Here is a 23236-nt window from a genome sequence, read left to right as displayed (position 1 = left end):
CTCTTTTTCTTCCTGATAAAGTTTGTCAGATTGTAACAGCCAGTCCTACCAATGAATCTGAAAAGGTGTACGGCTCGGATGGAAACCTGTGGAAAGTGGGGTTTGTTGTTCCCTTGGCTTGACTGAATGGAAATGAAATGTATAGACCGCCTTGGTAATCATCAACCAATTCTGTCCAGTAGTAAACCAGAGAAAGAGAAAAGGCTGCTAAGGTGTCTCTGAACAAGATCTGTCATGTTCCCGTTATGCTCTTTGATTTCTTCTCTTTTTACACAGCTCTAGTTGTTGTCAGCCCTGCCACAAGCTACTGACTCTGATTTAACTGACATAAACTGACATCAATGTCTGATACTGTGGATTCTTACATGGCACTAGTTTTGTTTATTTTGTGCCGAGTACCGACCAGTGTGTGTGTGTTACAGATTGACCTGTCTGACGATATCGCTGCTAAACTATAAATAGCAGAGCACCTTCCAGTGTGGGAGCCAAGGTTGTGCCCTTGTACCGATGAACAAACCAAACGGCGGTCTTGCGGCATGCGAGCCGGTGCTACCGCAGCTCGTGTGAGCTCTTTTGTTGTCATAGCAACAGCATGTGCATCCTCGGCGAGTGCAGCGGCCCCGGGTTTCCTACAAACTATCTTGGCGTTTAAGGCTACAAATTGGTGCTTCATCACAATGTCAGTCGTAGGAAGATAAACTTTCAGTTCACCCTGAAATTAAAAGTCGGCTCATTGTCTCCTCACCCACGTGTCAGGCCAAACTCTATTCATTAAAGTTGGTAGGATGATCAAACACACAGTGAGCTAGACCCACCTAGTTTCACCTCAGCCTTCTCACATGCTATTGAAATTAAAGGATAAGTTCACCCAAAAATGAAAATGCTGTCATTATCTACTAAATAGTTGGCTACAAAACATTTGGGTTATGCTGTATGAGCAGTTTGGAGCAATTTGATGGACATTTAATACTTTTTTGGAGCTGTAAACTGTTAACTTCAATAGTTATGGTGAAGGCTGAGATGGAACTACAGTGAAACTGTGTTTGGTGATTCTACCAATAGAGTTCCCACTGACATTGGAGGTGAGGAGATGCATTTTCATTATTGGCTGTAATATTCCTTGGATGCTGTTTTCTTGGTGGGGCAACAAATGAAATGTGTGAGTCGAGCAATCGCAAGTTCATCCAATCACTGTTAAAATGAACGACCCGTTCCTCCGCGGCTGCTGAAGAGACAGAATCGAACAAGTGCGACTGTAGATGTGAAGCAGTCAGTCAGTGAGATTCGATGGCCCCTGGGTCCCCAGGTGGAAGCTTGCATGCAGCACACCACAAAAGCAACATACCAAACTACCCCAAAATAAATCTAAATCGCTCTTTTTCCTTCAGACAAACCCTTTCATCGAGTATGTGTTCTCCTCAAAGAACTTTCAAGCCTTGCAAAGTCACATCAAGTCTTGCAGAGTCATGCCCACGGTCATGAAGCACATTTTGGAGACTGATGTTAGTTGAGATGGATGGTTTCCAGACAGGAGGCTTAGAGGTTAGAATGGGCCGATGAGGAGAGCGAGGTATTATAACGGAGCAGAGGTATAGCTGCTGCCAAAAGGCTTCTGGGAACCAAGCCCAGGACTGCTGCTAGGGGTTGGTCTTATCCAAAACATCAGAACAGAATATAAGGTGGTAAGCAGGATCTCTGTAGTCTCTCCCCAGACTCAAATATAACGTTGAATCACTGCACTCCACATACTACGGTACATAAATTAGTCTGTGCCACTTTGCAGCCACAGCTGGTGTTTTGAGGTCGGGAACAATTGAATGACTGACAGGTTGTAGCACCAAAGAGAGAGTGGTTCATTTTCAAAAGTCAACAAGTCAGGTTGTGTTGGCTGATCGCTAAAAGTCATTACTGATTGGTGTGTTCGGGATTCCGAAACCACCAATCACTGGCCAGGATTCCAAAACCAGTTTGGAGCGAGCAGTGTCCCAGACCCAGAGAGAGATCTGCAGCGTGCAGTAACAGTGTATCAGCGTAAGAACTCGCATGGGTCTGGTCTGGTGTTGAGACTAGGATCGCTCAGTCGGCTAGATTAGCTCAACCCGTAGCATATGGACTTGATTAATTATCAACTTGACAGCTTATCAGAAACATTGAAAATGTCCTACAATTCTTCTGCTCAGTTTATTGATTTTATTAACTGTAATCCTTCATGAAATTAACCTTCAGATTTGATTTCCCGAAACACTGTTTATCCACTCTGGGGGAAACAAATCAAATTGCATTTAATGACTCATTATCTCGAAAATATACAAGATCCAGCCTGTTGAAAGTGTTATTAGTCTGTCAGCTAAGGACTTAAAGGAACACTCCGCCCATTTTCAACTAGCTTTGTATCATTAGAACATCAGTAGTATATCAGAAAACTGTAAACGGTTTTGAAGTCTGTCATTTAATTTGACAGTTGTGACAGTGACATCACTGGTCCACACTAACTCAACTCATTAACTCAAATCAACTCTCAATAACTGTCAAACTATTCATAATTCATCTACGGTAGTTTGACAGTTATTGAGAGTTGATTTGAGTTAATGAGTTATTAATTTGAGTTAGTGTGGACCAGTGATGTCACTGGTCCACATAACACTCAATAACTGTCAAATTAAATGACAGACTTCAAAACAGTTTACAGTTTTCTGATATACTACTGATGTTCTAATGATACAAAGCTGGTTGAAAATGGGCAGAGTGTTCCTTTAAGTTACTTAGATCCAGCCTGTTGAAAGTGTTAGTCTGTAAGCGAAGGACTTAAGTTCCTTAATACCCTTTTAAAAACGACCTCGATTTGTTTTATTATTGTGCTTTCATTCATGTTGTGAGAGAAGAAAATGGTGGATATTTCACTTTGGACAAAACACTGCATTATTTTCTACTAGTGATCAGCTTCCAGGCCTGACAGAGACAGATGAAGGAGAATAAGCAAGTGAATGTGGCACAGTGTGTTAATGTTTAGATGAATGCAGTGCCGGCCCGTAGTGGGGCCGTGACTTGGGACTAGAGTCACGCCTCTAGTTTTGTCGAAGAGAATTAAGACATGAAGCAACAACACTCAAAAGCCAGTTCTGATGCTGCAGCACTGAAAACTTCCACTACCTGTGGTTCCAGTCTGTTGTTCTGCACAGAGAACAGAAACAACTGACTGATAAATACCAAGGGAACAAATAGCATTCCATCTGTTGTTGATTTTTTTTTTTACAGTTTTACGACAGTTGAAACAAAGTATGTAAAGTTGTTTTTGTTATTATTATTATTATTTTGTAAAATATGCATTGTGCATTATCACAATCACACATGCACATTGCACACACAAACACAGGATCACACACACGCTCTCACACACTTCACGCCTGCTCCGGTGGAAGTTAACGGCAGAATGACATCACTGTATCCAGTTTGTATATGGAGATCTGTTATTAAAACTTTAAACCCAAGTCCTACAGTATGTTCTCTCTTTTTGAGTCAGTGACCTCACCTGCCTGATGACAATGTTTTTCTGTTCAATGTAGAGAAGAAGTTTGATCAGTGTGTCCAGTGTAATTCAATGGGAGTATTGTACTATCAATCAGATATATCCGATATCAGCCGGGCATATAATCTGCCATGTTGATATGACCACAGCTACAGAAAAACAGAAACAGAAACAGAAAAAAAAAGTCTACAAAACCTGAACATAACAGTACATTTTATTAGTTTAATTGTTCGAAGATTTTTGTTATGAATGAATTCTTCGTGTTCCCTATCATTTTTGTTAAGATGCTCTAAATGTTGTTTCAGAAGATTTTCCATCCTGACGAAGCAAATTCTGAGGGAAACACTGAACATTAAATATTTTCTGACAGCAATGATAAATTGTTGAAGTGCGGCACAATATTGACTCGCTCAAGTTTAGTTCAACCCTGGGTTCTTCTAAACTAAGTTTTAGGGGAGCTTTTGATAACTTTGTATGTTTATTTCATGCAGAGAAGCAGCTCAATTAAGTTTTCCAGCTGAGAGATGGAAACAGAAACATCACAAGTGTAATAATTAAACAAAACAATAGTGACATCACTTACTTATAACAAATATAGCCTAATATTAATAAATAATCTCTCCCCCCCCCCCCCCCTCCCCCTCGCTCTCAGGCCGGGAGAGGGCAGCAGAGTGTCAGGTTCTTAAACCTTTTTAAACCGTAGAAGGAGAAATTTGACCCTTCAGCCGAAAAAACACGAGGGGTGCCGAAGTGACGTGGGGCGTGTTTACCAGATATTCTCTGCTCTCTGATCACTTCTCCAGTCGCAGCATGCAGAATAAACAATAATAATAAAAGCAGAACAAACCTCCGCAGACGGTTTGGACATGGAGGAGAAGCACGAGCCCGTCGGCGTCAAACGGTAAGATTCTACTGAGGAAACCGCCTGCTCCACTCCACTGCGTTTCTACTATCCAGACAGCCGTATTGTCTGCCTGCTGCAACTTTCCCACACTTCCAACGTGCCATGACACCCAGACTGGCTAATATGATTATTAGTTCGACTGTCCAGTAAAATTCCGACTCGTCTCTAACGTTATATTCTCGACCCTTATTATTATTTATTTATTATTGTACATTAGATATTTGTATTTTATGGTTTGATCAAATGCTGTCTTATAGGCTAGCAGCAGAAACATAATGTCTCTTTGGAAACCTATAGGCTGGTGTGTGGTATGTCTGATATGTGGTAGTCTAGTGGTATTCCTATAATAAGCTACTATGGATTTACAGTATATTTGTGGTCGTCAATAGTGAGTTTCTAGTGAAGGAACAACCTATACTTTATGGTAGGCATATTAATCTCCTGTATTCCTGCCATATTTCTTTATGGACTCTGCTGCGTAAAATAGGCTACTCCACTCAGATGGATTGACAAAAGGCTTCATTTCAGCTCTTATTTAGCTGTTTTCTGGCCTGTATCATGTCGCACTACAGACAACTGGACGAGTCTTTACACTGTGGTACAACCTTCATAGCACATAGGCTGGTCTATGCTTTTATATCATTTGAGGGGAAATAGATGTCATATTAAAAGTAGAACTATTGAATATTGTTGCTCTTAATGTCTGATGACGTGATGAGCTTCACTTAAAACGGCAAAGACTTAGAGGATGCAGTTGCAGTTGCAGTGTTGTTGTTGTTGCTGCTGTTGCTGTTGTTTTTGAAAGACAGGTCAAAAGGTCAAAACGTTTCTTGGATTTAGGTTTCATGGAGTTAGTGGTAACTGGTAATGCATGCCTTAATGTCATTTGAACCTGTTGTCTGTGGCTAGTGGATGCCACAGTAGCCAGGCAGAAATGGCGTGACCCAACTGATAAATATCGGCCACTGGAATTGGCGAACCCTACCCGATTTCAGTCAGCAGATATATCACTGCATTCCTAGATAGCAGACTTCCCATAACTATCTATACTGTAGCTAGAGAGATAACAGAGAAACTTGAGAGAGTTCATGCATTAAACCATTTAAGAAGATGGACCGTTGCTCACAGGTCAGGAATACAGCAGCATCAAAGAGGAGGGTGCTGGAGCACATGGGTCATATTAAAAGGTCTTTATTAGGTGCAGATAAACAATCACTGATGTTTCCACACATCAGTGTCTTCTTCAGAGTCAGAGTTCAGAGACTCTGAAGAAGACACTGAGGTGTTGAAACATCAGTGATCGTTTATCTGCAGATAACAGAGAAACCTCGATCAAAACAGTCATTCTTCTACGTTCTCTAATTGTGTTCACTTCTCATAAACAAAATAATGTTAAAGTTCAACAATTTAATGAATTTAAATTTTGCTGGGGACCACCCTGGAACCCCCTCAAGGACCCCTGGTGGTCCCTGGACCCCACCCACATTGAGAACCAATGGCCGCTAATCTAATACGCTGAGGTCACATTGGTTTGCAAGTCCAGTATCTAGTTGCAGAGGGAGCGGGAGGTGTTGATGCCAAGGTCACCGAGTTTGCCGATCAGTTTGGAGGGGATGGTGTTGAAGCTGAGCTGAAATCAATGAACAGAATTCCCACAGGTGGTGTTGTCCAGGTGGGAGAGGGTGGAGTGAAACGCTGTGGAGATGGCATCCTTTGTACATCTGTTCTGGCGGTAGGCAACTTGGAGAGGATGCAGTGTGGGTGGTAGGCAGGTTTTGAGTACGGATGCACTATACTGATCACCGATATTAACATTGCTGTTATGGCCGATAACCGATATTTACAGATGTCGATATGATCTTTTATAATCAGATTTTGTACATACTGTACAAAATCTCTGAATTTGAAAAAATAACGTGGTTCTTTTTTCCCTAAACATTTGGAAAAGTCCATAAATCATAGATTTACTGCATTGTTTCCTCTCAATGTGAAAATTTTGGCTGATACCAATAACCGATATTAACATTGCAACATCGGACCGATGCCGATATGTTAAAAAATCACTAGCATCGGTCGATACCGATATGATTGCCAATATATCGTGCATTCCTATTTTTGAGATCCAGGAGGCAGGAGCACTTCATGAGATCCAGGAGCACTTCATGATGATTTGGGTGAGAGCAACAGGGCAGAAGTCGTTAAGGCTCGCTGCAGACGAGTGTTTTGAAATCGCACGACGGAGGTAGATTTGAAGCACGTCGGGAGAGCTGCTTTGGCCAGAGAGTTTTATTACCAAATTCCATGATTCCGTCCATTTTTTCTGTTTTGCGGAAATCATATGGCCCTACCCTGGGCACACGTCCGGGCCGGCCGGGGATGCCATCAGGATCAGCTACCCAGCCAGCACAGGCCCTAAGCACGTGTCCGGGGATGCCTTCAGGGTCAGCTGCCCAGCACAGGCCCTGAGCACGTGTCCGGGGATGCCTTCAGGGTCAGCTGCCCAGCACAGGCCCTGAGCACGTGTCTGGGGATGCCTTCAGGGTCAGCTGCCCAGCACAGGCCCTGGCCACGTGTCTGGAGATGCCTTCAGGGTCAGCTGCCCAGCACAAGCCCTGTGCACGTGTCTGGAGATGCCTTCAGGGTCAGCTGCCCAGCACAGGCCCTGGGCACGTGTCTGGAGATGCCTTCAGGGTCAGCTGCCCAGCACAAGCCCTGTGCACGTGTCCGGGGATGCCATCAGGGTCAGCTGCCTCACGTGCTTTAAAGCAGCAGGGAGCACAGTCTTGATGACTGCCTCCTGGTTGTCCCTGTCACAGCCAGCATACAAGTGGTTAAACTCATCAGGGAGGGAGGCATCGCTGGTTGGTGAGGGTTTGTAATCTGTAATGGCCTGGATGCCTTGCCACATGTGTCGGGTCGGAGTTATTGTACCCCTCAATGGAGGAAATGATGAATCACTTCCAACATTTTGATCCACCTCAGGAAAGGTCAAGTTGCAATAAACTCTTTGCAACAGGAAGCAGCGGGGCTTATGGGAAATGCGGTCTGTATTTTGAGAAACACTGGCATTATTAGCACTGCTGTGAGGCAGAGCATATCTCTACAGTTTGTGTTTATTGTACCAAGGCCGGGATCACAGCTCATTAGCTGTATTGATGTTGAAGTGCAGCATGTAGCAGCTGCAGCATGACATAACACACACAGCTTCACACCGTGTTCCAACCACAGCTAAATCTGCTACACTGTCTTATTATCACCATGCCGACAGAGAGGAGAGACGTGTGTGTGTGTGTGTGTGTATGTGTGTGGCCCTCCTTACTCTTGATCTCTCTTATTCTTGATCTCTCTCTCTCTCTGTCCCTCTCAATTCAATTCAAAGGGGCTTTATTGGCATGAGAAACATACGTATACATTGCCAAAGCAAGTGTAAAATGAAAACAAAAGCAAACATGTGCGTACACTACAGTTAAAGATATAGGAGAATAGCAACAGTTCACAAATCGTGCTGCTGTGTTTGCACATTGCTGTACTTCCCCCAGCATAGAGAGCCGCAGTAACGAGTCCGGAAATCATCGATGCTAACAGCCCTGGTTCAACACAGTTTTCGCCTATGGGAGTTTTGAATGGGTTTTTGGCGCGATGCTTCTAATAAGCTCTCTGGGCAACGCTGGCTTAATCAAACGCGAACCAGATGGTAGTAACATCATCTTCACACATGAAGACCACTTTTATGAGTTTTGAAGCTTTTATGTGCCGTTAAAAGGGCGGCTAGCTAGCAAACGGCTAAATGGGACTACACTGTTGAGTCGATGGGGATATATACGTCAATAACGTCATCACTCAAAGGACGAACACGGAAATTCTCTTTCCCTCACCTGGTTCAGCCCCGTTCAGCCCGAGGTAATCAGTGCACACATCAACAAAAGTCCAGGTTGAGTGCTGACGTGACGTGGAAGCCTATGCGACAGTGTGTAGTTCTGGATTAGCTTAGCACAAGCTTTTTACCTCTAGGGCTCGCATTTACGCTTCAAAACTCATGAAAGTGGTCCTCATGTGTGAAGATTATCCCGCTGAACCTTGGTTCGCGTTTGATTAAACTTGCGTTGCCCAGAGACCTTATTTGAAGCATCGCGCCAAAAACCCATTCAAAAATCCCATAGACAGAAACAGTGTTGAACCAGGAAGTTCGGGACTTCCGCATTAGTGCTGCACGATTAATCGAATCGCAATCGCAATCGCGATGTCAGCACGTGCGATTGCATAACCGCAAAAGTGTGCGATTATTTTATTTTTTTCACGTCTTTTTGAGTGTGTGTGTGTGTGTGTGAGAGCCTCCTTTAAACTAACGTTACACGCGACGCAGCAAACACACGTTTCTCAGCCATCACACTGGGCATCAATACTAGCGGGAGACTTCTCCCATGCACTCCCGCAAATAAGTAATGTTATGTGCAGCAAGGTACATATTATCTACAGAGAGGGCGAGAGAGAACATCCATGATCGCTAACAGCAAGCTATGCTAATAACTAGCTAGCCGTTCGTTCAGAAACGCATGTAAACAGCCGTGTGATCAGTGAGAACGTCAGTAAAATAAGGAGAGAGCTGCAGGTGCTTATGCAGAACTAGTGCGCGATTAAGTACACAGTGGGGATGACCCGCTGTGATGAAGAATATAACGAGATTAACAAGGTTGATAGCAAAACACTGTCGCAGCTGCCAGCACTGGCAGCATCACCTCCAGGCTAGCTAACTAGCCTGTCACATGACGCCTTCATGGTCCCCTCGTTAAAAGTCTGCAGATGCACGTTCTCACCTCTCTCTCTCAAGAAGCGTCACGTGAGTGTGGCGTTTAAGGCCATCTGTCGCTACAAAATAAATAAACGGGGTGTATCATTCATTAGTATTGCTGGACAGACATGTAACTAACTTTGCAACTTTGCTGAGCCATCTTCTATGTGCTGTAACACAGTGCAGTTTCTATTTGACTGGTGTTTCTTTTTTACATGTTTGGGACAGGCAAATGTCTCAAAATGTTTTATTTTTTTGTAAAGATAATTTAATTTCAAATTGTTTTATTTTTTTAGTTTTAATATATTTTAAATTGTAACATATTTCATGTATTTTAGTCTGTGATATGTGAAACCGTGGTATTTTTGTCCAAGGTTATCATACTGTCAAAAACTCATGCCGGCACATCCCTAGATACCTAGTGGCAGTGGTGGCCCAACGGTTAGAGAAGCGAGCTTCAATCCCCGGGACCGGCAGGATAAATCTGGGTGGGGAAAGTGAAAAGGCAGCGCTTGCCCCTCCCTCATTACCACCACTGAGGTGCCCTTGAGCAAGGCCTTAACCCCAACTGCTCCAGTGGAGCTGATCAGTGGCCAGCAGATCAGACTGTGGTTGTACTGGTCAGCTTCCAGGTATGAATGTGTGTGTGAATGTGAACAGGGCACTCCTGAAAAAGAGAGCATTGCTCTCAGTGAGACTCCCCCTGTATAAATAAAGGTAAAAAAAAAAAAAAAAAAAAAAAACTCTTGTTTATTATATCGCAATCACAATCGCAATCGCAATATTGTCCACCCTAATCGCTAATCGCACCTTTTCCCCAAATCGTGCAGCACTATTCCGCATTCAGCCTACAAAAATACGTCATCCCTGCGGCTCTCTATTATAGTCTCTTAGAACAGACGAGTTGGCTTCCGCAATTTTCAAATGCTTCCGCCATACCGTCTGTACTTCGTGGGGGAGAATCATGCACCAACCGGAATGGGAAGCAGAAAGGCGGGTCTTCCGCTCATTAGTCCAATCAGAATCCTATATGCCGGCAGAAAGGCGGGTCTTCCGCTCATTAGTCCAATCAGAATCCAATATGCCGCATTCGCGTGTCGTGATTGGTCGGATTCCGTAGAACTTCCTTCCAGTCTGAAGGTTTTTTTCCCAACTTCCTTGTGCATGTTCTGGGGGTGTAACGTACAGACTGTATATAGCTGCATTCGCCGGATGTAGATGAGACAGTCTGTTTTAAGAGACTACAGCAGATATGGAAGTTTTATGTTGTTCGTTCATCATGTTTTCAAAGTCTTTTTGGATGTTTGTAATCTGTGGGAAGTATGTGTGTCTCTCTCTCCCCCTCTCGCACTCTCTGGGTCCACTGGCTGTTCTCAGCAGTGAGAGAGACTTGGTGCTACAGTCAACTGCACAACATGACCGGCCAACAGGGGAGAACACACGCACACACGCACGCACGCACGCATGCACGCACACACACACACACACACACACACACACACACACACACACACACACACACACACACACACACACACACACACACACTGAGTAATAAGTTGTGATAGTCAAAGGGCTGTTCTCTGCTCCGACCCGGGACACTCTGTTCTCCAAGCTGCTCCCAGCAGACCGGCTGCTTAGTGCTGCGCATGTGTGTGTGTGTGTGTGTACACGCGCAGTCGCGCACACGCATATTGTGCAGATCGTGCACAGTCCTACAGCCTGTTCTGAAATTGTAAGGAGTAGAAAGTACAGATGTAAAAAAAAAAGTAAAATGTAGGGTGTAAAAGTAAAAAGTTCTCAGAAACATAAATACTCAGTAAAGTGCAGATACCTGAAAATTCTACTTAAGTACAAAGTATTTGTACTTAGTTACTTCCCATCTCTGTATAAAACTAACGTTACTTCAACACAGTAATCAAATTAGCTGGTAATCTTAAGAACTGCAACTTTTTCTTTTTCTTTTTTAGCAGGGAATTACCTAGCTAGTCCCTAGTCTAGATTCTGGTAGTTTACGGTGGCCAGACATCCCGGTTCGTCTGACTCTGGGATTGTCACGGTTTCAAGATGGGTTTCCCAAGTCCAAACAAATATCTGTAAAACACTAAAATCTCACTATTTTCAACATAAACTGCCAAATTGTCAGAAATCTGTTAATACACTAGTGAGTACCATTAGCTGACACGCCGAAAAGAAGGTCTGTCCAGTTTTCAAATGAAATATGTTTTGGAGACAAAACATTTTTCTTTTGCTGAGGTGCTGTCCATGGTGCTGAAAGGTGCAGTCACTGGGTTTGCTAAGCACTGAAATAATTGTCCCACATGCTGGTGAAAATACCTATATAGAGACACTGCATGAAATAGGCCACGCCCATCACCGGGGAAAGCTCTCCATTCACTTCCTCCATTCACTTCTGTACACCAGCGTCATTTTCCTTGAATTAAACATACCGGTAGCTAAAAGCTGTTGTGTGGTGGGCTGCGCAGACAACAATGTAAAAAAATCGCAAATTAATTTTTTTTGTACTCCCGAGCAAAACAAGGAAGCCATTGAGAATTAGCGAGAAGAAAAATGTGAATCTAGCTGTCAAGGAAGTAAGTTGGAGTGTTCATCTTCCGTATATATGATCTTTGTGTGCAACATGTGACTGCATGAAATAGGCCATGCCCGTCACGGGTGAAAGCGCTCCATTCACTCCCATACACCAACATAATTTTCCTTGAATAGACTACATGCACAACTTCTTTACTTCCTGAAATTAGTACAGCTTCTTTATTTCCTGTCATCACTATTGGATGAACTGATTAATCAGGTGTGCCTGATCATTGTTGTGACTGCAGCACACCTGACATTAATCAGTTCATCCAATAGTGATGACAGGAAATAAAGAAGCTGTACTAATTTCAGGAAGTAGTGGAGTTGTACATGTAGCCCATTAAACATAGCTAAAAGCTGTTGTGTGGTGGGCTGCGCAGACAACAAATGTAAGAAATCGCCAATTAAAGTTTTCTTGTATTTGTACTTTTGTATTGTATTTTCTTGTAAATGTGGATCTAGCTGTCAAGGAAGTAAGTTGGAGTGTTCATCTTCCGTATATATGATCTTTGTGTGCAACACGCGACTATGCACGCGCAACCCGATCTCCAAAAAAATTGTAAAATAGCAACGTTTGTGGACATACGTTGGTATTTTACGATGTCGGCTAAGAAATTGTAAAATGGGAACGTATGCGTCTACAGCGGTGGGCGTGGTTTGGGCGTGTTTTACGGAGATTTTCTGTTTCTAACCCCTCCCCCTACTCTAATCCTCACCCTAACCACTCAGAACGTTACTATTTTACATTTTTCGAGCCGAAATTGTAAAATAGCAACGTTGGTCCATATCGTTGGTATTATACAATTTTCTAAGAGACTGTGTTGGCACGCGACATACAGTAGGCGAAGGCCACGATTGGGGGGGGGAGCTTTTGTTTCCCCCCGTTTTGGGGGCATGGTTTCTGAATGATGGTGCCCTCCGCAGTGTCTCTATTGTGTGTGCATAAGCACATACAGTACATGTCCACGTGCATGAACTTAAGGGTCCCGGTTTGAAAATGTGGTCACCCTATAGTAGCTAGCTGGGCCAAATTAACATAAAATTTGAAAGCATTCGTCCAGATTCTTGAGATGCATTTGTTTATGATACGTTTTTCAGTGGGGAATCTGTGAAATGATAAATGTTTGTATAATTTTTGTATGTGTGTCTCTTGGTAAACAACAGCCGGACAGACCCGGGCTGTGCTTGTTCTTCCTTGTAGTTTCCCAGTGTGCTGTAACCTGCCAGGTAATTGAGGTGTGGTTAGAGGCGTGGTTAGAGAAGTGGTTGAGGCATGGCCCTGCTCCTGAACCTAAGTTAACATTAATTAATTAAAAATCCATTTATCAACTGTTATTGCTAACAATGGCTAGCCTGGCTAGAGCTAGTCTCACGTGCTCAGACCCAGCGTCGACGTCAGCAAGCTTCCAGTGACGGAGGGTCTGAATCACAGGTCTCTGAATCACAAGAGACTTCCTGCACTCCTTGCAGATGCTGCAGGCGAAATCTGGTTGGCTGATGGGCATGGCGTGGTGGGCGTTTGAGCCATTTCAATGAATAAAGTTGATGTTTTTACTCGGGGTCTATTTAGCTGTTGCACACATTCCAAATGCACCGCCCACAAGGTCCGTGGTTGGTCAATTCATATGTCAGTCACGCATCCTTTTTTTTTGTCTTGGGGGCGGGCATTAACCACTTTTAAGAGTTGTGCTCGATGTAGATATCATCTACGGCTGGCACTGCGAGACTAGGCTAGAGCTAACCCTGGCTGGTTTCCTGACTGTTTAAATGGAGCGCACAGAACTCGGGTGTGATGTCACTCAACTGGGATATCCCTAGTTCCCAATATAAAAGGAATGGCCCATAAGGTCTATATGGGAGAGAAAGACTTTAAAGCTCAATATGACAAAGCTACAATTTGAAAGGGCAGATGGAGCCATTTAATCCCATGTGGTAGTTTAAGTTTAGGCTGCTACTTACTGAACAGCAGGCGTTTGAAGTCTGTTGTCCTATCGACATACCACACAGCGAGGCATATCATTCAGCAGGGCTGTTTACTGTGTGTGTGGGTGTGTATGTGGGTTTGTTTTCACGTTTGTGTCTGCCAGCATGTGTCTGGGCATGCGAGAGTGTGTGTAATGGTGGTCATATCTTGCATTGCGGTCTGCGTACGTGTGTGTGTTCAGCTACACATCCCTCCAGATGTAATGTGATCACGCTCAAAAGGCTGTCAAACTGCAAATAGACTAATGAATGCTGTGATGTAGCACAACGCCATGGAAAATACACAGCAGCACTGTAATTACACTATGTAATGTCACAGCGAAAGTCATATTGACTTATTATAGTCACATGTCATGTGTGATATATTTGAATGTGACTATGGGAGAGTATTTATAGGCACATAATGAAGCAAACGCTCAGCTAAACTCACTTAAATCACGTTGTGGTTTTGTCTTTAACATACAGTATGGATTTATTGTGTTGTAGTTGTATTAGAGTAGACAGATGAAAGTGAGTCTTCTCGAGAATTCATGAATTGTGACATACGGTATTATACTCTAGAGATAATCTGTGAATTCTTGAATGTCAACTAATAAGCTGTTGAAATGCTACAAATACTCTGTAGACTCTCTGTAGGCGAACTATCTAGCTTACTAATATAATTGGGCGGCAGTTTCCGGTGCGGCGCACAATAGCTGTTGCGCGGGTCAGGTTGCACAGCGGCCGAGCTGCATCTGGGAACCCGTGACGTGGGCGAGACCTCGTCACGTTGGGTAAACCAACGAGGCACCGTAGAAATGAGCGCTGTCAGTTCAGCGGGCGAGGCGAGAGACGCTAGAAAGGAACACTCAATTTCTAGTCCAAATAAAGTGTTACCCTACAATAGGGTCCAGTATGCAGTGATGCAGTGTTAAGTAGGCTACTTAACGGTAATACTGGACATTATAGTACATTGTGTAGTATGTAAGGGTTAATGCACGACGAGGTGTCCATTATCAAAAATTATTGGACGACGTGGAGGCGTCAACCGTCCGAGGCGAAGCTGAGGATGGTTGCCTCCGCGAAGTCCACTTGCTTGCTGCAAGTTGTAAACAGAGGGTTTGACAGTTGACAGCTGAGCGCTCGGCTTCTGTCAGCTGACCAGAACGAAAATCAGATTTCTAAATAACCGTTATTTTAATAAACTGAGCACTCAGGGGTAATCTAAATAGTTACTTTGACCGACATTTTTTTTTTACTAAACTTATAAAAGTGCCATATTAAGAGTTAACGGTGGTATAGAGCTCAAACGCCTCTGTCGTGATCCTGGCGCATTGATATGAACAGTGAACAGACCATTTAGCTAGGTGTACATTATCACAAATTAATGGACACCTTGCAGCCAATCAGAATCGAGTATTCACCCAGACCATAGTATAATGTAATTTAAATCACACACATTATTATAATTTTTTTTCTTCTGATTTTCCCCCATTTTCTCCCCAATTATACTTGGCCAATTTATCCCCATGCTGCCCTATTGGCTGCTGCACCCTCTGCCGATCTGGGGAGAGCCGAGACTAGCACCATGCTTCCTCCGACAAATGCGCAGTAGCCAGCCGCTTCTTTTCACCTGACAGGGGGAGCTTCACCGGTAGGACGTAGCACATGGGAGGATCACGCTATTCGCACCAGTTCCCTTCCACCCCGACCAGGCGCACTGACCGACCAGAGGAGGCGCTAGTGCAGCGACCAGGACACACACCTCCAATCCGGCTTCCCACCCTCAAGTACAGCCAATCGTGCCTGTATGGATGGAGGCCGGAGGTAACACGTGGATACAAACCTGCGACCTTCGTGTTGGTAGGCAGGGAATCTACCGCTACACTACCCGGACGCCCCACACACATTATTTAGTGAAATGAGCCTGTGAGCTTAAAGATATAGGCAACGTGAGTCGTGACACATGGAAAGATACATGCATAATGATGCATTGCATGTGGCCAGACGTATTGGCATGTGGAGAATGTGAACATCAGAAGTCACTGGACCTTCTTATACAGTATGTGTAATGCACTACTGCAGTTTCTATGTGGCTTTGTTTACACGTGCCTGTATGTCAAAAGATCATATGGCATACACTACATACACGTTGACACATCCACGCCTTATAACACGCCTACAGTATGAAGCACCAGAATGTTCCACAACAGGTAGGCCTACTCTGTATTTAATGCAAAATATGACCTATACTTTTTGTAGTTTATGTTCCTCATATTCAAAATAACTATCAATTGCTGTTGAACGGCATTTTCTTTAAACAAATTCAATCAAAATGTGAGTGTTATTTCAGGTGCACCACCCCCCCAGGATCCAAACCATGACCAATACCTTTGTCAAAGAAAGAAAGAAAGAAAGAATGGATGATTAAATCAATAAGTGCAGATACATACATACAATATAAATCATAAATATAATACAGTATGTTCCACCTCCATGCAGATGGTTGAGTAGAAGACCACAGAGTGACAGACATGGTGAGAAGATCTCTCATCGCCTGCATCACATTATCATACCACATTAATAACATCATGACAGCTGACATGCAGGTGTTATTGGGGCTTATGCTCTGAGCTTATAGTAAGATCATATCCTCTCTGCTGTGTTAGTATGAGGCTTCACTGCAGGGCAGAGAGTGAGTCTGCTGATCATCTACCTCTCTGCTGTGTTAGTATGAGGCTTCACTGCAGGGCAGAGAGTGAGTCTGCTGATCATGTACCTCTCTGCTGTGTTAGTATGAGGCTTCACTGCAGGGCAGAGAGTGAGTCTGCTGATCATGTACCTCTCTGCTGTCTTATGAGGCTTCACTGCAGGGCAGAGAGTGAAGCCTCATACCACAGCAGAGAGGATATGATCAGCAGCCACGCTCTCTGCCCTGCAGTGAAGCCTCATACACACACACACACACACACACACACACACACACACACACACACACACACACATACAGATGAAAGAGATATGAGGAGGTGTAGCACAACTCCTCATTCACTAGTGTGTGTGTGTGTGTGTGTGTATTTGTTTGTTTAGTCTAGCAGCAGTGAGGCAGGCCTCCTGGATGAAGCTTGGCACTCGCAGCTGAAGATTGCATAATCTCTGCTCACATTTGGCCCGTTTCCCATGATGCTTTGTGGCTTTCTTCTTTGTGGGAATCAGTAGGAGGAGAAAGATCCACAGCAGCTCCAACTGAAGTGATGTCTGGTTAGCATCAGTCCACAGATCCATTCACAACAACAACTCATGTCAAGGAGAAACCAGTGACGAGCTCATTTCCAAAATGCTATGTTACGGAGTTCGGGAGTGGCCATCGGGAGAAAAATAATTTATGTTGTAGCCACGATTTACTGTAACGAGCGCGTGATATGTGATTCGTTCCCTCGATTTGGTTAAAATGAGATCTACTTTTAGGACCAACTCTCGCAAAACATTTTCAACTATCTGGGATCCGTTTCTGGCCTACTTTGATGAGGTTGAGGGTGACGGGTGACTCAGCTGATTTCTTAAGGACCCCTTGCGTGGGATCTCATGCACAACATCTATTACAAGTACATAAGCACCTCATGCGACTGGTAGCAGCATGTTGTAATATAATATATATATATGCCTTTTTTGTTTTTGTTTTTGTTTCCTGTGTCTCAGTTTGTTCTTTGTGTTCTAAAAGAAAAAGAAAATATTGAAAAAAATAGATATCATGCTCTCCATATAAAATAGTTTAAATACTGTCCCGTGTGTTGCAGCCACCTGATTGTACATGGCCTTAAATATGTTGCAATATTTGGGGGAGGGAGATAACACCTATTCAGTGTAAACTGACAATGGATATTACATACCAAATCCTTACTTAGGCCTGTCTCTAATACCTAAGAAATGCCTTTTAAGTTGCTTTTCCCCCTAAACTGCACAGTTTAGGAAACAACATTGAGGGATAAAACTGTATCTTGTGTGCATGAAGGGACTAAAACGTGTGCACCTTACAGTAAATCGTGGACTCGATATAACTTACTTTTCTCTCTCAAAATGGCCACTCCCGGGCTCTGTACTACATATGTATTTTTGCAGTGCAGAAACAGCACTTTACGTTTGTGTTTGTATTTTGTAATTGTAGATCTCACTTGGTGGAATGGAAGGAAACTCTTTTGGTCTGTAAATAATTAATGTCCCGGGCCAGCAGCAGTGAGAAACAAAGCAAAGCTCTTTACTGTAAGAAGAGCTGCATGTGAACCTATATAAACAGATAAGAGTGAGATCAGAGGGTGAAGAGCATCTCTGCTGCTGTGCTGTGTGAGGCTCGTCTCGCTATACTCTCTGTCACATGCTGACTGAATGTTACATGTTGTTCCAGACAGGTAGAAGGTCATACACGTGATATAAAAAAAAACTACCTTGAGTTAATGATTTCTCAAACACCTGTGTGTGTGTGTGTGTGCGTGCGTGCGTGCGTGCGTGCGTGCGTGCGTGCGTGCGTGCGTGCGTGCGTGCGTGCGTGCGTGTGTGTGTGTGTGTGTGGTTTGGCTGTTCACAACGCAATCCATCCTCAATGTGTCTTGGAGGCGTTTACACCTGTACTTTAGAGTGGTCAAGCACTATGCGATTGCAAACTGATCACAGAAAACGCATGTTACTGCCAGGTGTAAATGGCCTCAAAAGTCCCACATTACATGCATGCAAACATTAGGCATTTTGAATGTGTGAGAGAGAGAGAGCTATATGTCTGTTGAAACCGTTTTCAATAGCATATAACACCTTCTAGCTGGTCAAACACTGAATCGATCGACTTTTAAATTAAGTTTTATGTTATTATTTTTTTATTCTATCAACACCATAGTCTCGAGAACATGATTTCAGTTGGGGGTGCTGGGGTGCTGACTATTTTTTTTATTCTATTAAATACTTGCAGTGATCCCACCATAGCAGAAACAATAAGTGCGTCTCCCCATTGAGAGAGTTGCTGTGCTGTGCTGTGCTGTGCTGTGCTGTGCTGTGCTGTGCTGTGCTGTGCTGTGCTGTGCTGTGCTGTGCTGTGCACATTAACGCACAAGGCACAGCAGCGTAACTTCATTGATTAGTCTATTTAAATCTCCCGACAAGCCGACAGGATCGGTCAGCAGGATCTAATGTTAATGAATGTTCTGTGTTCTTCTACACAACACATCCAAAAGGTCACACAGTCCAGCTTGTTTGAAATTGTTTCAAAGCTTCCGTCCCGTCCTCCTGATAACCTGTGGCTATGATGAGTATTTGTGTGACGACATGTCACATTGCCATACCTTGGCTTTTGCTGAAATGACCCCCAGGCCAGGGTGTGTGTGAGTCTTCTGTCGCTGTGTGTCAGAATCCAGTGCTTTGTACAGTGTGTTCTGTGTGTCAGAATCCAGTGTTTTCTACAGTGAGTTCTGTGTGTCAGAATCCAGTGTTTTGTACAGTGTGTTCTGTGTGTCAGAATCCAGTGCTTTGTACAGTGTGTTCTCTGTGTCAGAATCTAGTGCTTTGTACAGTGTGTTCTGTGTGTCAGAATCCAGTGTTTTGTACAGTGTGTTCTGTATGTCAGAATCCAGTGTTTTGTACAGTGTGTTCTGTATCTCAGAATCCAGTGTTTTGTACAGTGTGTTCTGTGTGTCAGAATCCAGTGCTTTGTACAGTGTGTTCTGTGTGTCAGAATCCAGTGCTTTGTACAGTGTATTCTGTGTGTCAGAATCCAGTGTTTTGTACAGTGTGTTCTGTGTGTCAGAATCCAGTGTTTTGTACAGTGTGTTCTGTGTGTCAGAATCCAGTGCTTTGTACAGTGTGTTCTGTGTGTCAGAATCCAGTGCTTTGTACAGTGTGTTCTGTGTGTCAGAATCCAGTGCTTTGTACAGTGTGTTCTGTGTGTCAGAATCCAGTGCTTTGTACAGTGTGTTCTGTGTGTCAGAATCCAGTGCTTTGTACAGTGTGTTCTGTGTGTCAGAATCCAGTGCTTTGTACAGTGTGTTCTGTGTGACTATAGTATAATCAAGTGTAGAGTTCACTCATGTGGCAGCAGCAACATGACAGATCAGAAGAGTGACAAATGTTCCTTTGTGTAGTTTCTTTGTTTTTGTGTTGACCTGCAAAGTTAAGTTTTATACCAATGGACCAATAAATTATCGCATCATATTTCATTGTCTCCTGTTACACTGATTTGTTGAATATTCATTTCCGATTGGGCAAAAGTCTGAGGTCTGTTATCCAATCATATCACTCCACAGTTATGAAGCTTCAAGCAGGTTGATTTTGTTGATTTCTATTCTGATCAAATTAACCATCACCTTGTGGTATAAGACTTATTGCAGACACTGCTAAACCAGGAAGATATTTCTAATATTACTTTTAATTTGTTCAGAGAGAATGAAACTGGTGATTGCTGTGTAGCGGCTGAACAGCAATCTCACCAGATTAGTTTATATCACTGTAGCCATGGATGCTACTAGCTATAGACCTGTATTTTTACATAAATATTTTGCGGCAAATAATGAATGATTAATGATTTGTTGTTCTGTGTTGTTGGTTATGATGTCCTTTAATGTAATTTCAATCATATGTCTTTTCATGTCAACTTCTTTCAGCTGTATTTCTGTTTTACTTTTTGTATCATTGTGCTGTGGCTTGTAACGTGTTTTGAGAGGTTATAAAACAAGTGCACTTACCGGTACTTAACAGGCACCCTCTGTGCAGAACATGTGTAGGTGGGGTGTGACTGTGTGTGTTTGTGTGTGAGAGAGAGAGAGAGAAAGAGAGTCTGACCTCATTGCGTCTTGTCAGCACATGGTGTTCTGATACCGTCCAGAAGGAGAGACAGGGAGAGAAAGAGAGCCAGGGAAGGAGGATCTCGGAACCCTTTCTCAAACATTCTGTACTTTTCAGTTTCTGACATTTCTCTCTATTTTTATGATCGGTTCTTCTTGACATAAATAGCCAGGAATGTTGATGGAAGCAGAGCTCACCCATATATAGAGACGGAGGTATCTTCATCTCTCATGTCTGTACAAACACCAGGGATGATGAAGATGATTGATGATTGATAGAAGTCTTCTGTGGTTCCTCAAGTGAAACCCAGGGGGCGGTGAGAGTCTGCCAGCAGTGTGCTAGTCGAGTCAAGTCCGGCACTCGACTTGGACTTGAGCACTGATGACTCAGACTTGGACTGGAGCATTCAGACTTGGAAGTTGGAGACGAGGACTCAGACATCATTTGATAAAGACTTTTTTTGTAATAGACAGTAATAATTTGGCATATGATATTGATAGCTATATTAATACTGTGACATTATTCAGTTTCGTTCAAGGGCAGGCATGTGCGTTTTTGTTCTACCTACATGTGGATTCACACACACTCATGTTCAGTAGGCCAACTCCGGACTGGGGCTCGGACTCATGTAATGGGGACTTGACCTGGACTAGACTCGGAATCTCCTTTTGTGACTTGGACTTGGACTTGGACAGCTAACACTGGGGACAGCTAACATTGGGGACAGCTAAGACTGGGGACAGCTAAGACTGGGGACAGCTAAGACTGGGGACAGCTAACACTGGGAACAGCTAAGACTGGGGACAGCTAACATTGGGGACAGCTAAGACTGGGGACAGCTAACACTGGGGACAGCTAACACTGGGGACAGCTAAGACTGGGGACAGCTAAGACTGGGGACAGCTAACACTGGGGACAGCTAAGACTGGAGACAGCTAACACTGGGGACAGCTAACACTGGGGACAGCTAACACTCAAGACTCAAGACTCGACTTGGACGCAAGATATAATATAATGGGCCATATCTTACGCCCAAGTCTTAGTGCAAGGGCAAATCTTTGATAGTTTCTAGCACTCAAAAGCGATTTTTTTCCTATTCCTGTAATTACCACTAGGTCACTAAGGTCAGTACATCAAAGTAAGTGTTTCAGCCACCCAGTATTCATTAAAAGAAAAAAAGGGGGGATTTTGAGTGCTAGTAGAAGCTAGCAAAAATGTGCCCTTGCACTAAGACTTGGGTGTAAGATTTGGCCCATAGTAACTTGACTACAACACTGGCTCCCAGTAGGCAGTGAGAGGCTCCCAGAGCATCTGCTCCTCCAGAATGAAAGATTTGAAACTTCTCAGTAGATGACAATTTAAAGAGGCAATAATTACATTAAATGAAATGAGGGTAGGTGCAATATCTAGAGGGCATGTGCCATTGTGTTTACCTTACCTTAGTCATCCCCTCGTTGTGTCTGTGTGTAACACCGTTTTGTTCTGTCGTCTGTTGATGTTGTTTGGACTGTTGTGATGCCGCTGTGTGGAGCTGTGTGTAGCTGTGTGTAGCTGTGTGTAGCTGTGTGTAGCACTATTTGCCTCGGGGACAATAAAGTTGATCTCATCATTAAATCTTTACTGTCAGTCGCAAAACACAAAATGACCATATCATCATGTGGGGTTGATGGGTTGTTGATCAGTACCAATGACTCAGTAATGACTTGACCAGCTGCTGAGACTTTGGACCCTCTGGCCCTCACTCTGTTTGGGAACTAAAACTCTCTGCTGATTTTCAAGACTCATCTCCTTCCCTCTCCTGCTCACATTTTCAACTGTAGTGCTCACATCTAAAAAGTCTCGTTCTCCAGCCAAACAACCAAATGACAAAGCAGTATTATTACTCCACTATTTAGCGTGGTGATCCACTGGTCCTTTCTATTGCATCTCAGCAACAACAGGAAATCGTTGAAGTCATTTCTACTTTTGGATGAAGGAGTTTTTGTTTGTATATTTATTCTTATATCTGCTTCTATTCTTCCGACTCTCTTTCCCTCCCCACTCTCCTCCTGCAGGAGCAGGTCTGAGCAGAGGAAAGTGCGTTCGCGCGATGCGGCCAGATGTAGGCGGAGTCAGGAGACGGAGGTGTTCTACGAGCTGGCCCACACGCTGCCCCTCTCCCACCGAGACGCCGCCCACCTGGACAAGGCCGCCATCATGAGAGCCGCCCTCAGCTTCCTGCGCATGCAGCGCCTCCTCCGAGCTGGTCAGTAACGTCCTGTCCCCAAGCTTGTGATTCGTGCGGTCAACTTCCAGCCTGTTGTTCTAAGTTGCTTAGCAGCAACTTAGTCACAACTTAGTCACTTAGTCAACTCGCGTCACACTCCTATCTGTCAGGCCAAAATCAATACAAAAACCTGTCAGTTTACTGTTATCTTGCTTGTCACTAAGTGTGTCCGACTGCCATAACATGACTTTAGACCTCTTATGAATCATTGGGGTCTTTTGTAATATTCAGATTAAAAACTGTCGTTCAGACCACATCCGTTTCATTGACATACATGTACCGTACTTTGTTTGTTTAGCCCATAGACTGTATAAACCCCCTGTATATACCTCCGATCTGACCCCCGCTTCCGGTTGCGTGACGTCAGGGTGT

At 43.7% G+C, this 23236-nt stretch overlaps 1 protein-coding gene across 2 annotated transcripts in view; it reads left to right on the top strand.

The window, feature by feature from the left end:
- The first annotated feature begins 4333 nt into the window (after positions 1–4333).
- The window catches only part of hif1al (hypoxia inducible factor 1 subunit alpha, like), a 38017-nt gene continuing 19114 nt past the window's right edge, over positions 4334–23236 (top strand). For both annotated transcript variants that reach the window (XM_083637077.1, XM_083637076.1), the window contains exons 1-2: positions 4334–4427; positions 22653–22843. In XM_083637077.1, the coding sequence (XP_083493203.1) occupies positions 4393–4427; positions 22653–22843 (226 nt within the window). In that variant the 5' untranslated portion in view covers positions 4334–4392. The remainder of the gene's footprint in view (positions 4428–22652; positions 22844–23236) is intronic.

This window comes from Poromitra crassiceps (genome assembly GCF_964638095.1).
Source record: "Poromitra crassiceps genome assembly, chromosome: 5".
NCBI classification, from domain to species: Eukaryota; Metazoa; Chordata; class Actinopteri; order Beryciformes; family Melamphaidae; genus Poromitra; species Poromitra crassiceps.
This window is presented reverse-complemented; position numbering and strand designations above follow the sequence as displayed.